Source organism: Hippoglossus hippoglossus, chromosome 22 (assembly GCF_009819705.1).
Source record: "Hippoglossus hippoglossus isolate fHipHip1 chromosome 22, fHipHip1.pri, whole genome shotgun sequence".
Classification (NCBI taxonomy): domain Eukaryota; kingdom Metazoa; phylum Chordata; class Actinopteri; order Pleuronectiformes; family Pleuronectidae; genus Hippoglossus; species Hippoglossus hippoglossus.
The window spans coordinates 22,272,074-22,285,743 of NC_047172.1; the positions used below are offsets into that span (position 1 = coordinate 22,272,074).

Below are 13,670 nucleotides of genomic sequence, written 5' to 3' on the forward strand. Positions count from 1 at the left end.
GCTGGACTGGTACCCGCTGGGTGGGGCTGAGGGAAGAGTTCGATTCTATGATGACATCATAAGGGTGAGGAAGTACGAAACGAGACGTTTCAATAACATATTTCTTAGAATGGACTGAGTGAAAAAGTCTGTGGAGTGACTGTTTTCATACTTTGAGGGTCCCTACTGACCCCCTTCAAGTCATTACAGATAGTAAAAGCCCAGAAAATGAATTTTACACAATATGGGCCCTTTAAAGACAAACTGAAAAAGAGGGAGTGATTTATGAATACTGCTGCCATGTTGGAGATTTGGGACACCTGTAAATGTCCGCGTCAGTCAGATATGGTAAGATAAATTGAATCCAAATTTCAAAATGATCTGGTGAGCCGAGCTTTGACCCAGTTGTCGACCACTACCTTTTGAGGATGTAGAAGATTCAGATCAGTCCGCAAATGCACCTGATCAACCGACACTGACTGCTACAAAGTGCTGGTCACCTGTTTATTCAAATTTTATTAATATTGAATGTATCCTGTGTCTAAATTGCAAAAAATTGGACACTGCACTTTCTCAGGCTATTAAAAATTCACAAGCCAAGTGTGAGGCCGATTAAATGAACTGTTCTCAAGATGTGTATTCCACAGTCAGACAGACAAAGATTCCTGGAATTATTAGATAGATTCCAGACCCTTTACCTTTTCTATCATCATGTGGAGAATAGTTATAACTTGTAAGCTTGAGATTAATCCGCATGTAACGGTCCCACTGTCAGACAGAGATTTCAGGATTTATTGATATAGGATTCATAATTGTAAAGGAAAATTCGTCACCATGTTCTCACTCCCCTACTTCTTTCAAATAAAATTCTTTTAAGCTATTATTCTTTTATCCATTACGATTTTTCTCTACTGTTTCCTTTTATACACCCTGTGTGTTAAGCTCATCAGATCCCCAAAGGCATTGATTTTTAAAATGAATTCATAGTGAGATATCAAATCAGCCACTCTCTATATTCTGAAAGCCGGGGGTGGTGTAAATGCGTATGTGACAGAGTGAGAAGAGATTTCTTAATCACACAGCAGGAAGCACTTTCAGCATTGTTGCATCACAGTCCCCACCGACACATGCACAAACACAAAAAACGGAAGCATGGGGCGAGGGAGTCATGGGTGTGGGCAGGTTGGAATACCTGCAGAGCAAGATCACCTGTCTTGCATCAATCAAGCCTCCAGGCAGCCAATAGAAGGACTTGGCTTCGAGTCAAAGTGACAGCGGGGGCGGAAAATCCTCTCCCAGTATGGGTGTGAAAGTTCACTGATCTGCAGTTCCCTTGAAACACTGTCAGTGTAACTAAATAAAAAGCTTATTGAATATGTGGCCTTGTAGCTTTGTAGAAAAGCTTAATTTTTGTCTCCACTGTCCCATGAAAAGCATAACTCAACAGGAGGCGACTGTTTACGAGCTCTGCAGAGATGTCATACACTTTTCCTCTCTCACAAAACACTGTCATTCATACAAGGTTAATGAGTAATCAGCACCATGTAGTAACCCAATACTGCCTGCAGCTCTGTCTATATATCCAGTCCTCAAGCGAACTGCTATTATACTAGTTGTTTCTGACTGTTTAGAGCAGGGATAAATAATCTGTTCCAGCAATAGAGTACTATGTTATGCATTATAGAGTCGCTGTCATCATTATAACATTGAAGTTTAACTCATGCTGCAGACTGTTAAACTCCTTAACCTTCCAAAATTGAACCCTTTGTCCAAATTATGGCTGTTGGTAAATAATAGTTTTAATAAGCACCTCAGTCATTCCAAACTGCAAATGGCTGTGCTCATTTTGCCTCCAGGTTCCTGTTGCATCACAAAAACGGTTTGGTAATCTGCCTCTAATACACTATCGTAAGCCCTGGCTTATGTATCATACTGTATCATAAAAACCTCTTTCATGGGAAACATCATCATATTATGTTATTGGTTGATAAAAACATTTCAGATCAAACCCTCCTTTTTAATATGACTCATGCCAAATCCATTATTGTATTTATTAAGATTCAGTTGTCAATATTTACTTGATATAAGCTATATTTTAGTGGAAGCCTAATATATCTTTAGAGGTCCTATATCATTTTCTCCCACTATAGGGGCCTATCTTACATCCAAAGTAAAGTGATGGCAAAGCATGACATAACACAGTTGTAATTTTCCTGCCCCACTTTGTTTAAAACACAAATGCACTTGCACGCATTTGAACACCCACACCCATGGGTGTTCAAATGCGTGCAAGTTGGTCTTAAAATGAGGTGTGGTCAGGTGCATTGTTAATACGTTGCTTTCTAGAGGCTGCAGAGAGCGATTGTGTGATTGACCAACTAAAACCGGATCCTGGTTTGAAGTCATTGGCAAAGTATTTCTCTGGTATTTTAAGGGCAGATTATCATGATAGTAGAATGTGCTTACGTATGCAAGTGCTCAACATGTTACACACACAGATGACCATTCCCTCTGCCGACAAGTGTTCAGTCCAGCATGGTGCCTCTGCACCTGGCTGTGGGAATGGGTGATGACGTTTATTTCATGTTCCAACCAAAACACACCTAGGGTTCATTGAGAGATTAAGCAAATCCTTTTTGAACCATGCCCCTCGTGCAGAAACACGTTTTTTTCTGCTGTTAAAATAGTAAGAGATTTGGACATGAGTCCATGGTGTCCTCACAGTTACAATCCTTAGATAAGCCACCGATCCTGTCTTGCAGAGAGAACAAAAGTCAACCAGAAGTTCCATCATAGCCATTATTGTATTGATAATAATTAGGTACAGTGGAAACAGTGTGATCTGCCACTGATGATATCCGTCATTGTAAAGTTTAGTGCCAGCCAAAACTTAGATTTTACCTCAATGGTCTTAGTGCTCCAAACAAATAAGAAGAGTGAGGAGAAAACTGGCCAATGGAACTATTTATCCATGTATTATCCATGAAGGTCGCGGGAGCCAATCCCAGTTGACATTGGGCGAGAGGCGTTGTACACCCATGACAGTTTGCTAGTGTATTGCAGAAACAAACAAACATTCACTCTCATATTTAAACAATTTTGAGTCTCCAATCAACCCTCATGTCTTTGGAGTGTGGGAGGAAGCCGTAATATCTGGAGAAAACCCACTGGACACTAGGAGACCCCACACATAAAGACCCCGGTCGATTCGAACCAGGAACCTTCTTGCACATTACTGCATATTGGTCTCATCAATCATATAGTCTGGATATCCACTTTTTCTGTGTACAGTAATCAGCCATGTGCTCCAGAGACATGGCCCCAGTTTGAGCACTAGTCTATAGAGTCAGTCACCTTCATGGCTGACTGACTGACCTTTGAATTCACACTCATTCATGTATTAGTCGTCTCTGTATATGTTCTATTGCATCACAGCAATAACTCCAGCCGGGGAATTCCTGTGTGGGGAAATGTTATGATACCATCACAGATAACGAGCAGTTGCTTTGGTGTCTTAACAGTGTAGACAATACAAAAATGTTGATACAGACGAACACTGTTTTTCTTCTTTTCTAAGCAGGCTACTAAACGTGCATGTAGCGCAGAACACATTTGCAAGATTTAAAGTGATAGTTCACCAAAAAAATTTAATTCACTCATTGTCTACTCACCACTAGGCCGATGGAGGGGTGGGTGAAGGGTTTGAGTCCACAAAACACTTCTGGAGTCTCAGGGATAAACAGTGTTTCAGGCAAAGTGACCTCTTCTTCAGACGTAATAAAACAACATAAAAAAGTGTCCGCAAGCCCCGACATTCATATTCGACTCGAAATGAGGTCATTTACACCATGTTTTAGGCCTAAAAGTCCACTACTGGACGTGGGGATGCTAGCGGACGTAGCCACACGAGCGCGCACCCCGCACGTGCCCTTTTGCGAGAGTGTGTGCAGGTTTCCAGTCTGCCCGTGCGTACGTGAATGTGCCTCCGAGGAGGCAATCAGAGGACATTTAGGCTAAAAACACGGTGTAAATGATGCCATTTCGATTCGAATACGAACGTCGGGGCTTGCGGAAACTATTTTCTGTTCTTTTATTACATCTGAAGAAGAGGTCACTAGTTACTTCAATTGTATTGGATTCTGCTACAATGCTGTTTACCCCTGAGACTCCAAACGTGTTTTGTCAACTCAAACCCTTCACCCATCCCTCCATCGGCACAGTGGTGGATAGATAATGACTGAATTAAATTTTTCTGTGAACTATCCCTTTAAGTAGGAAAAATGCAACATTGAGGCTCCACTCAAAAATATGGAGCGAAATGTGAGAAACTGTTGTAAAATGAACACAGTACCCTGAGCAGACAGTCTTTTCTCATTGCATTTGACAGACTCTATGGTAGAGCTTTTAACACCAGCTTATTTAGCTGTCAAGTGGTAAGCTAAAGACTTTGTACTTCTGTGACATTTAAATTCGACCCGCACAAAGACTGCATGTAATACTGCTTTTGTTACTCTGAGCCGTCTGGTTTTAAAGTGAAAGCAACCATTAAAACGTTCACCTCTGTCAATGCTCTCTTCCTGCCAAGGCATTGTTTACATTCTGGGTAGGTTCAGTCAGAAAGCCTCTCTGCTGGCATCACACAGTGCCAGACTGAGACAGACAGAGGCTGAGTTCAGGGCAACAAAGACCCTGAAACCGTGAGGACGGGTGGAAATAATACAAACCATATTCGAACCATTAATCTCTATTCCTATGTTTTCAGTAACTTGTCAAAATCTTTAAAAAATCTGTTGCAGCTGTGATGACCATTTCCAAAAGGTTCACTAGCTGCCCAAAAAATTTACTATTTTATCATTATTATCATCAAGATGTTAAATTATTGTGGTTTGATAGTATGTACCAACAAATCTATTATTAATAATCAAGTTTGTTTGTTATGTTATTGTTTCGTCTGTCTGTTAGCTAGCAGGTTTACACAAAAACTACTGGAAGGATCACCACGAAACTTGGTGGAATGATGTGTTAAATGTCAGGAAAGAGCCCAATAAATTTTGGTGTGGATCCAGGAATTAGCTTTCTCCACAGAATTCATTAAATCTATGGCGGTAGCAGGGATGAGTGCACACAAATGAGTGTCTCCGTCTTGAAAGATACGTTCTTACACGAGACAGAGAAATGCTAGGCATGACACTTGCAGGCACGCACACAACTGCAGCTGAAACTATGAGGTCTGACTTTCTGCGTGGACTGTTACAACTTTATGGACGATAACATGAGAAAGTGTGCTGCAAACAGTGTTTAAATAGTGCTGCACACAGCTACACAATGCAGCAACAGAGCAAAACACCAACTTAAAGATCTCTAATGATAAAATGAGAAGTGTTAAGTATTTTATTTGGTTCATTATGAAACTGTGGCAGGACAAATTAGACGAATTATAATATAAGTCTGTGTGGGTTTTTTTGTATGTTTGTTTGTTAGTTAGTTAGCAGGGTAACACAAAAACTACTGGACAGATTACCACGAAACTTAGTGGAAGGATGCAAAAGACTCGGGGAAGAACAAAAAAATAGTCAGGATCTATTCAATTTAAATGTGGTTTCATGAGGAGGCTGTTGGGTCTTGGCTGTGTCGTGTGCTCTACAGAACGCCATTCTAGTTTCAGTTTATTTCTAGAGTAAAATTGTGCTTATCTGGAACCAACCTGATTATTCATCATCACACTGCACTAATTTAGTTCAAATAAATGGATTTGCAATTAATGATCCAGTCACATTTCTGGTGAGCTCTTGTCTGACATCTACTGTGGCTCCTCAAAACGTCTTGTACATTTTTGTGGCTGCGTTTCACATCTTTCTTCTGGTATGGATTTAGTGTAAAACTTGCTCATGTGACATGTTTTTGTTGGATCTGGTTTGTGGTAGAAAAATCTGTTACACATTTGCAGACACGCTGTAATATATAATGTGTTGTGTTGGCAGCATAATAAACACTTGCCTGTATTTCAACGCACTCTGTGAACCCATTCGTACATTTTGAACTGCAGCACAGACCTTTGGTATATATGTATATACAATGCAAACTCGGATCTGGGTGTGCCACTGCTAGGATTTGAATATATAATGGCTCTGACCAGAAATACAATGTCTTTTAGAATTATTTGGAAATTCACAAACTGAAACATCGAGATTGTTTCAGATATACCCTATACCTCATTTACCTCTCTTTCCCTGAGATTTTGAAGTTCTCCTAAGTCTCTGCTCATGTTCACATGTTGTTTCACTTCCTCTTTTTACTTCTATAGGTGCAGTATGTCATCCAAGGCTATCACAAGAGGAGAGAGTACATCGCTGCCTTCCTCAGCCACTTTGGAATGTGAGTGAACCATCGAGGGCCACGCTCTCCACCAACATAATCACAACACATAATCTCTATAAACAGATTCTGCATGTGAATATGCAGAATCTGTTGGCAAGGGACACGATTTTGGGTCTGGAAGCCTTCTGGTTCCTGTTTCTAGTTTGAGCAGGCTTTGGTTTGCCGCAGGTAAACAGTCCATGTGGAGAGGAAAAGAGGCTTTTTTGATTTATCTGCATTCACATGGAGATAGCTGTCCATAGAGATTAGACAATATATCGTCTGGATCTAGAACACATACAAAAAGTATGGCTGTTTGGGTTCTGTGTGAGGAAACATTCGACCTCTGTGATTGAGAAAGAAACTAGTCAGACTGCACGGCAAACAGAGGGTTAGAGTCTTGGCCCCGATATCTGCTGCCTACACTGGAAGCCCCAAAATATTGTCCGTTCCCCCTAGAGGCTGATTCAACGTCAATAGACTCTGAGATTGACAACACGTTTGTAATTGCCTTTTTTACAAAAGAGGTGTTAAATGAGACCAAATGACAGAAATTGGTATGTGTGTGTTGCAGGGGGGTGGTGGAGTACGACGCCGAGGGATTCACAAAGCTCACCCTGCTACTCATGTGGAAAGACTTTTGCTTCCTAGTTCACGGTAGGAAAAGTCACAATCACACTGATTCTGATTCTGATCGATCTGGATCGATGAAGTTACCTAACAATCCTCGATTTCTCCTTCTCCGTCTATGCGTTTCTGTCTCTCTCTCTCTCTGTTCCTCTGCTCTTTGTAGTGGATCTCCCGCTGTACTTCCCCAGGGACCAGCCTACCCTCACCTTTCAGTCCGTTTACCACTTCACCAACAGCGGTCAGCTGTATTCTCAGGTGCAGAAGTCGTATCCCTACAGCCCACGCTGGGACGGCAACGAGATGGCCAAGAGGGCAAAGTAAGTAGAATCTGATACAATAAAAATTCCTGCATTTTGGAAGTTGTACCATTTAATTTTGGGATTTAATGTGTTAATTTTAAACACAACAGAAGGTCAGAAAATGCTCTGTTCCTCACAAAGTCGTTTGCATAGATGGAATATTCTTCCTCATGAAAGTATTTATAATAAAGGCATATTTATCATGCATTCATCATTTACCAGAATGAATATGCATTAGATACAGAATGACACAATAGGACCGTGTTGTGTGGACTATGCAGCACATGAACTGTGTTGATATTCACAGATTTGATTCCACCCTCAGTACACATTAACTGCCCTGACCTCACAAGAGTAAAGCTAGGCGTTGTCTGAGGAGTGAGCACAGCCTGTTCTTTCTCCTGGCACAAGTGACTATAGAAGGCAACAAATTATCAGTTTTACTCACATACTTCTTTCTCATCTTACCTTATCATCTTACCTACTAATATTTACTACGCTTAAATGTCAATGAAACCCTTTAAATTCAGTCTGTCTGTTGGTGCCTGGATTTGACTACAAGTTTGGCTTTGTAATGGTTGTTTAAAGCATAAACAACTAACAACTAACAAATAAGGTTTTCCAACAATATTAGCTCCTTTCACTTATGAAGAATGCAGCAGGAGAGTGTTCGGGTCAGACGCGTTCACAGCAACAGGAAAACATCCGAACACATTCTGGCGAGGGGGTGGCACCTGTATGCAGTAGATGCTATGGAAATCACATTTACACTGGCGTCAGCCTTTACTGCCAAAAGCTGTTGAATCACGTTGTCTGTGTGACCTCTTTATCTGTGTCGTCTACGTATATGACACCTCTTTTTCATCCTGAGATATTTGAATGGTCCCAGATTTTCCTAGTTGCATGTTCGAAACAGCATCAACACACCCACCCACTCAGATTTTCCTGCTCTATGGAACATTTTCAGAGCAACTGACTCGGGCATTTGCGTTCACACATACAGCCCCTCTGGAAAATTTCTGGAAAATGTCTGGACTTCAGTGCGTGTCCGAAAGCGGCTATTGTGACTTTACTGGAAACTTGTCAGGTAAATCAGTGTATATCTCAGTGTTTTGACTGGAGGGCGCTAACACACAAACCTCAATACGTACAGTATGTTTGTCTTGTTTTCACCCTGGAGAGTTTAACACAGAGGCATACGCACAGCATCTCATGTACATTTGTAGTTTAACAAGTACAAGACGTTCTGACTTTCATCTGCGCTCTGATAAACACTGGGAGCGGGACCGACGCGGTGAATTTGTTTGACGTTTTGAAGCAGCTGAAACTCAGTTGTTGTCACATTTTCATTTGCTCACCCACCTCCATCGCCCCCCCCCCCTCTCTCTCTCTCTCTGTCTCCCACCCAGAGCGTACTTCAAGAGCTTCATCCCGCAGTTCCAAGAGGGAGCCTTTGCCAACGGAAAGCTGTAGTGCTCACTCTCTCCAGCTAAATGACCTGCCTGGAGAGTTGCCTGAGGGAGGGAGTGTGTGTGTGTGTGTGTGAGTGTGTGTCCGTGCATGCAGTTGTGAACCTGCACATGAGCGTGCACAAACTTAACAGTACAGTGAGAGTGACAGTGTGCGTATTTGCACGCAGACGCTGTGAATTCCACATCGTTTGGCCTTGAAGTTATTGCCTCTTAATCACTACCTTCACTTTTTATTGTACCTGTATAGAGAAGCCACTTTGCTGTCTAGTCGTCCCAGCACCAAACTCTTTCTCATGATGATTGTGGATCACTATCACTGGCACAGTCAAAGGCCTTGAATTTGAATAAGATTCTCCATAGTCTGACAGGAACTTACTTTGAAGACCTCAGCTGTACATGTTGTTTTATTGTGTTCTGCCAATGACACCTGGCTTCAAGCTCTCAAAGCACTGGGGTTTGGACTCACAACACTCCATACATTGGTGCCACAGTGTGAACGGATGTTTGTTTATACATTAGTTAAACAATTTGTTAACTACACAAAGAGCTGTTGTGAGTTTGCTACATCTCTGTTTGCTGTTCGTTCACGTTTGACTCCACCATCGAATGTTGAAATGATCTGTGTTAGAATGATGTGGGTTTAATTTAATCTAGTCTGAGATGTCGGCAGTACTGTAAATTCATGTGTTTTGTCAAAATGTCTATCCAGTAAAGAAGTATGTCTCCTCTGACAGTTTGTCTGCTTTTGTTTTGTTTTGTTTTGGTCATTGCTTCATCAGGAAATCGCTACGTGAAAATGTGTTTAATAATATAGAAATGCTGGTCATGGCATTTCATACATGTGGGGATTAAAATATAAAGATGATCTCTAAAAAAAAATCAGGAATAAACTAGAAACAGAAAAAACTAAAGAAATAATCAGCCAATGACCATGTATTTAAATATGTCTCCCACTATCTGGAAATAAAGCCAAATTATAACGGATATGAACTCTGCCATCTTGCGCCGAATACGTCCTTTTAAGGCCACAGTCCGTGCAGTAGTGATTGAGGAATGAAGGAAGAGAGATCCCAGCAATACACACCATTGTCTTATCGTGAGTCAGTCTCATCTGTCAATCTGGCCATTATTATAGCATCCAATAACTAGCTGAAACCAAACTTACCAGAAAACCAACAACAGTGTGACCTGAAATGACATATACCATAGTTTTTACGTGTACTTTAACTTTTTGGTTTGGTCCATGTCCCATCCCTAAACATGGAGGAGGCAGGGTTTTTTATCCATAATGCCGTCGGCCACCAGAGAGCGATTGAGACGCTTTGGCTGCTCTTTGGGGAGCTGTCATGTCATCCATGTTTATATACAGTCTATGACAATGACCATAAGGATTCATCGCCTGGGAACCATGAATGTTTGTCTTTAAGATAAAGATATTTTCAGGTGGATGAGTGAAAGATTTTACCTACTGGTGGCACATGATGAAAAGTCAAGAGATCGCCAAAGTCATGAGGCTTTATTCTCTGGGGAGCGCAGATGTCTGTTCAAAATTGAATGGCAATGCATGCAATAGACAATGTGGTATTTCAGTCTGAATTGTAGCGAGGGACAGACCAACAGACGCGGCTATCCACAAGCCACGGAGCTGCTGTGGCTGAAAAAGAGAGGTGCTCAGAGGAAAAGACTGCTGAGTGAAATACAAAACATTTTTCAGAGACACTATTTATTTTAGTGCCATCTTACAATTACAAATAAAGCTTTAATAAACACTATATTTTATACACTTATGTATTTATAAACCATAGAAATGATGTCAATTGGTAAAGGACTGTTTTTGAAGGACCCTAACGTGTGATGTGGAGCCACAGCACAGAGAGTATGTGTGTGTGTGTGTGAACATTCCCATGCATGGATGTGCACATGCATGTGCTTGAGCGAGGCAGTGTGTGTTTGTGTGTGCGTGTGCGTGTGCGTGTGTGCTTGTTTTCATCATTAAATATGAGGGTCATAGTTAGGGGTCCTTCCTGGCCTCAGGCGCAGCCCTTTGCTATATTTATTGTTGGTAAAGCAGCAACTGTCAAGTCTAATTGAGAACTATAGGGTGAATGTATCTGGGGCATTTAATAGCATCAAGGCTCTTAATAAAATAATTAAAAAGCAAGATTCTTTTTGTCTTTTTCACTGCCCCACTCCATGTTTCTTGCTCTAACCTTTCCCGACCTGCTTTCAAAACATCTCGGTTGTCAGCCACGGGACAGGCTGCTCTCATTTTGGAGAGCTGCAGGGTTGTTGGAGAGGGAAGGAGTTCAAAGCAGGGGTAGCGGGATGATGGGTAGCATCTTTAACAAGCATGAGCAAAGAATAGTTTAACTTGACAGTCGAGTCTAGACATCGCAACTCCTCACCCAAAAGGTACCAGCCGATTTTCAAACGGTAGCGAGTCTTGACATGGTTTGAGCCACTTTGTGAATCTAAACTCACTAAGTCTAAATTTACATTGAAACACAAAAGAGAAATTGAATCATTTTCTTTAAAGTGAAGCCTAAATGATTCCACTCAAAGCACACCATGACATTGCAGTGTGTGAAGTGTGCCAACTTGGGTTGTAAACGTATTCAGTCCGGAACTTTCCCCCGTCCTTAACGTTGACCCAACTTGACATAAGCCCTTTAAGTAACTTGTGAACAATTCCTTCCAAAGTGGTTTAAACTATGTCACAGTCGCGATGTTCAAGTCACATTTCCGTTAGCCCCCTTCCTCCGAGGTGTCTGCACCCGAACATGGCTCACCTTTACACGCTTTTAAGCAACTTAACACGGATTTATCCGGCGTAATGATCCTGTGAAGGTGCTGCTAAAGGTACCTTTTGAAGATGCATTTCTCAGCCCCCTGAATCACAGTGCAGAGGTCTGCCAACCCTCCGAGCTAATACTCCAAATCCACTAATCCAGCCGTCTTTAGGAGATCTCAACGGCAGTCGGATGGAATAATTAAAGGCTGGAATAATTAGCTCGGAATCTGTGGACGGGGGATGATTAAATTGATGAGGGTGGAGGGGGTTTTATCGTGGTCAGGCTGAGTTCACGCTTTGCTGGACCAGGACTCGATTTTAGGGACGATTAAACATGGTCATTTTCCCTCGGAGGATGAACGGACGATTGAGTTGTGTTTTAGATTAATTTTTTTCCTCTCTCCAGCATTGCTTGAGGTGAGACTTCCATCTCCACCCTCGACGTGCTGGTGGGGGAACAGCTGACCTAACACAAGCTATACAAAGTAATGATTGTACAATGGAGGGCACGGGTCTGATGCTGGCAGGAGCCTGACATGCTCCACAAGCAGGTGTCCTTAGCTCAAGGGAGCTGGCAAACATGAATCTCAGCATTAGATTAACATTAACTGCTGTGGTGACAACCCTATAAGCAGCCAGCTCGGAGGCAGTAAGGACCTGCCAGCCCCGAGAACTGACAAGTGTGTGAAACAGGATCACTTAAAGCTGAGCAACGAGCACCTTCCCGCTTGGGCAATAACCCCGGAGTTAACTCTCGGCATCACTCACCCAGCTGAAGTCGGGGCAAGCCGCCAGAAAGTTTTTGAAGAGTAGGAAAAGTGTGTCGAAAGTGGACGAAGCTGCAGGCGCCGGTGCAGAGAGTGTGCATAGGAAGACGAGGAAGGAGAGTGATTGAAAATCCTGAATCATCACCTCGTGAACTGTCATGGTAAACAGCAGAGAGGGTGAGGTAATCAGCGGGGGAAACAAGGAGGATCCCAAAAGGGCCTGAATATGTCAGAGAGCAGTAACAGCTGCATCATCCTAGACTGTTTATTCTCCTGTTGTCCGAATCGCCTGTCAGCGTCGCCTGATTCATATTTTTTTTAATATTTCATACAACGCCTTTTTGATTTCACATCTTCTCCCAGAAAAAGACAAAAGACAGAAAGTTAGCCGAGCGGAAGAGGAAGGAGTGGCTGAAATCAAAAACTCTTAGTGTGGGGTACTTTCTGGGTTTTTTCTGTCAGTACAAATTCAGAGTGACATATGGGGAGTTTTCTGTCCCCCCCCCCCTCCCTCTACCATCATCATCTTCTTCCCCGTGTTGGAGGGATGGGGCTGAAGAGGAGTGTGTATGTGTGTCTGAAGGGTGGATTTCAGAGGCTATGCAGCATTTGCGACACGGCGTAGGGTTGTTGATGCGAGCCATGTTGAGGATGATGGAGCTGAGAGGCTTAACTAATTTTGGAAAGAGAGAGCAGGAGGAGGAGGAGAGCGGAGGGGGGATTTGGGGCCTTTTGTTACCGGCTGTTTGATCTGGGAATTTGAAAAAAAAAAAAAAATGGCCCAGAGATGTCGTTGAAATGAGAGAATTACTTCTCGGGTCCCTCACTCTTCTTTTTTTCTTTCTTTTTCTTTAACAAACTCGAGTAACGCGGGAATTCTAATACACTCCCAAGTCGAAGTGGCAGATACCCCCCCCCCACACACACACACACACCTTCTCCTCTTGCTTATACAGATAATAACTGGATCTCGCTAAACCTTGATTGTTAATTGCTAATTACTCCTCGTACACTCCGCAGCCAGGAGAGAGCGTAGCTAAGCTGATCAGATGAGTCTTTGCTCCGGATCTTGTCGGTTTCTCCCCGTTTTGTCTTTCGTGTTGTCGAGGCGTTCTGGATGGTCTCGTGTTTGTTGGCTTTTGACGAGATAAAGACAGATTTGTTTTCGAGGAGTGGGGAGGTGGAGGGTGTCACTCCCCTCCTCGTTTCCCCCTGGGTGTGATCATAGATACTTGATTTAAACCTTTCACGGGTTTAAACCAAAACACATCCCGCAGGTGTTTTGTTCTTTTGGCCTTGGTTCAGTCTTGCGCGATTGTCGTAAAAACAGATGAGACTCGATTTGCTATAAAAATACTCTAACTGGCACCGGGTG

At 42.4% G+C, this 13,670-nt stretch overlaps 1 protein-coding gene across 3 annotated transcripts in view; it reads left to right on the plus strand.

Moving 5' to 3' along the window:
- The window catches only part of babam2 (BRISC and BRCA1 A complex member 2), a 79,242-nt gene extending 69,774 nt beyond the window's left edge, over positions 1-9,468 (plus strand). For all 3 annotated transcript variants that reach the window (XM_034576607.1, XM_034576608.1, XM_034576609.1), the window contains exons 9-12: positions 6,284-6,354; positions 6,911-6,993; positions 7,130-7,283; positions 8,675-9,468. In XM_034576607.1, coding sequence (XP_034432498.1) covers positions 6,284-6,354; positions 6,911-6,993; positions 7,130-7,283; positions 8,675-8,738 — 372 coding nt within the window. In that variant the 3' untranslated portion in view covers positions 8,739-9,468. The remainder of the gene's footprint in view (positions 1-6,283; positions 6,355-6,910; positions 6,994-7,129; positions 7,284-8,674) is intronic.
- The last annotated feature ends 4,202 nt before the right edge of the window (positions 9,469-13,670 follow it).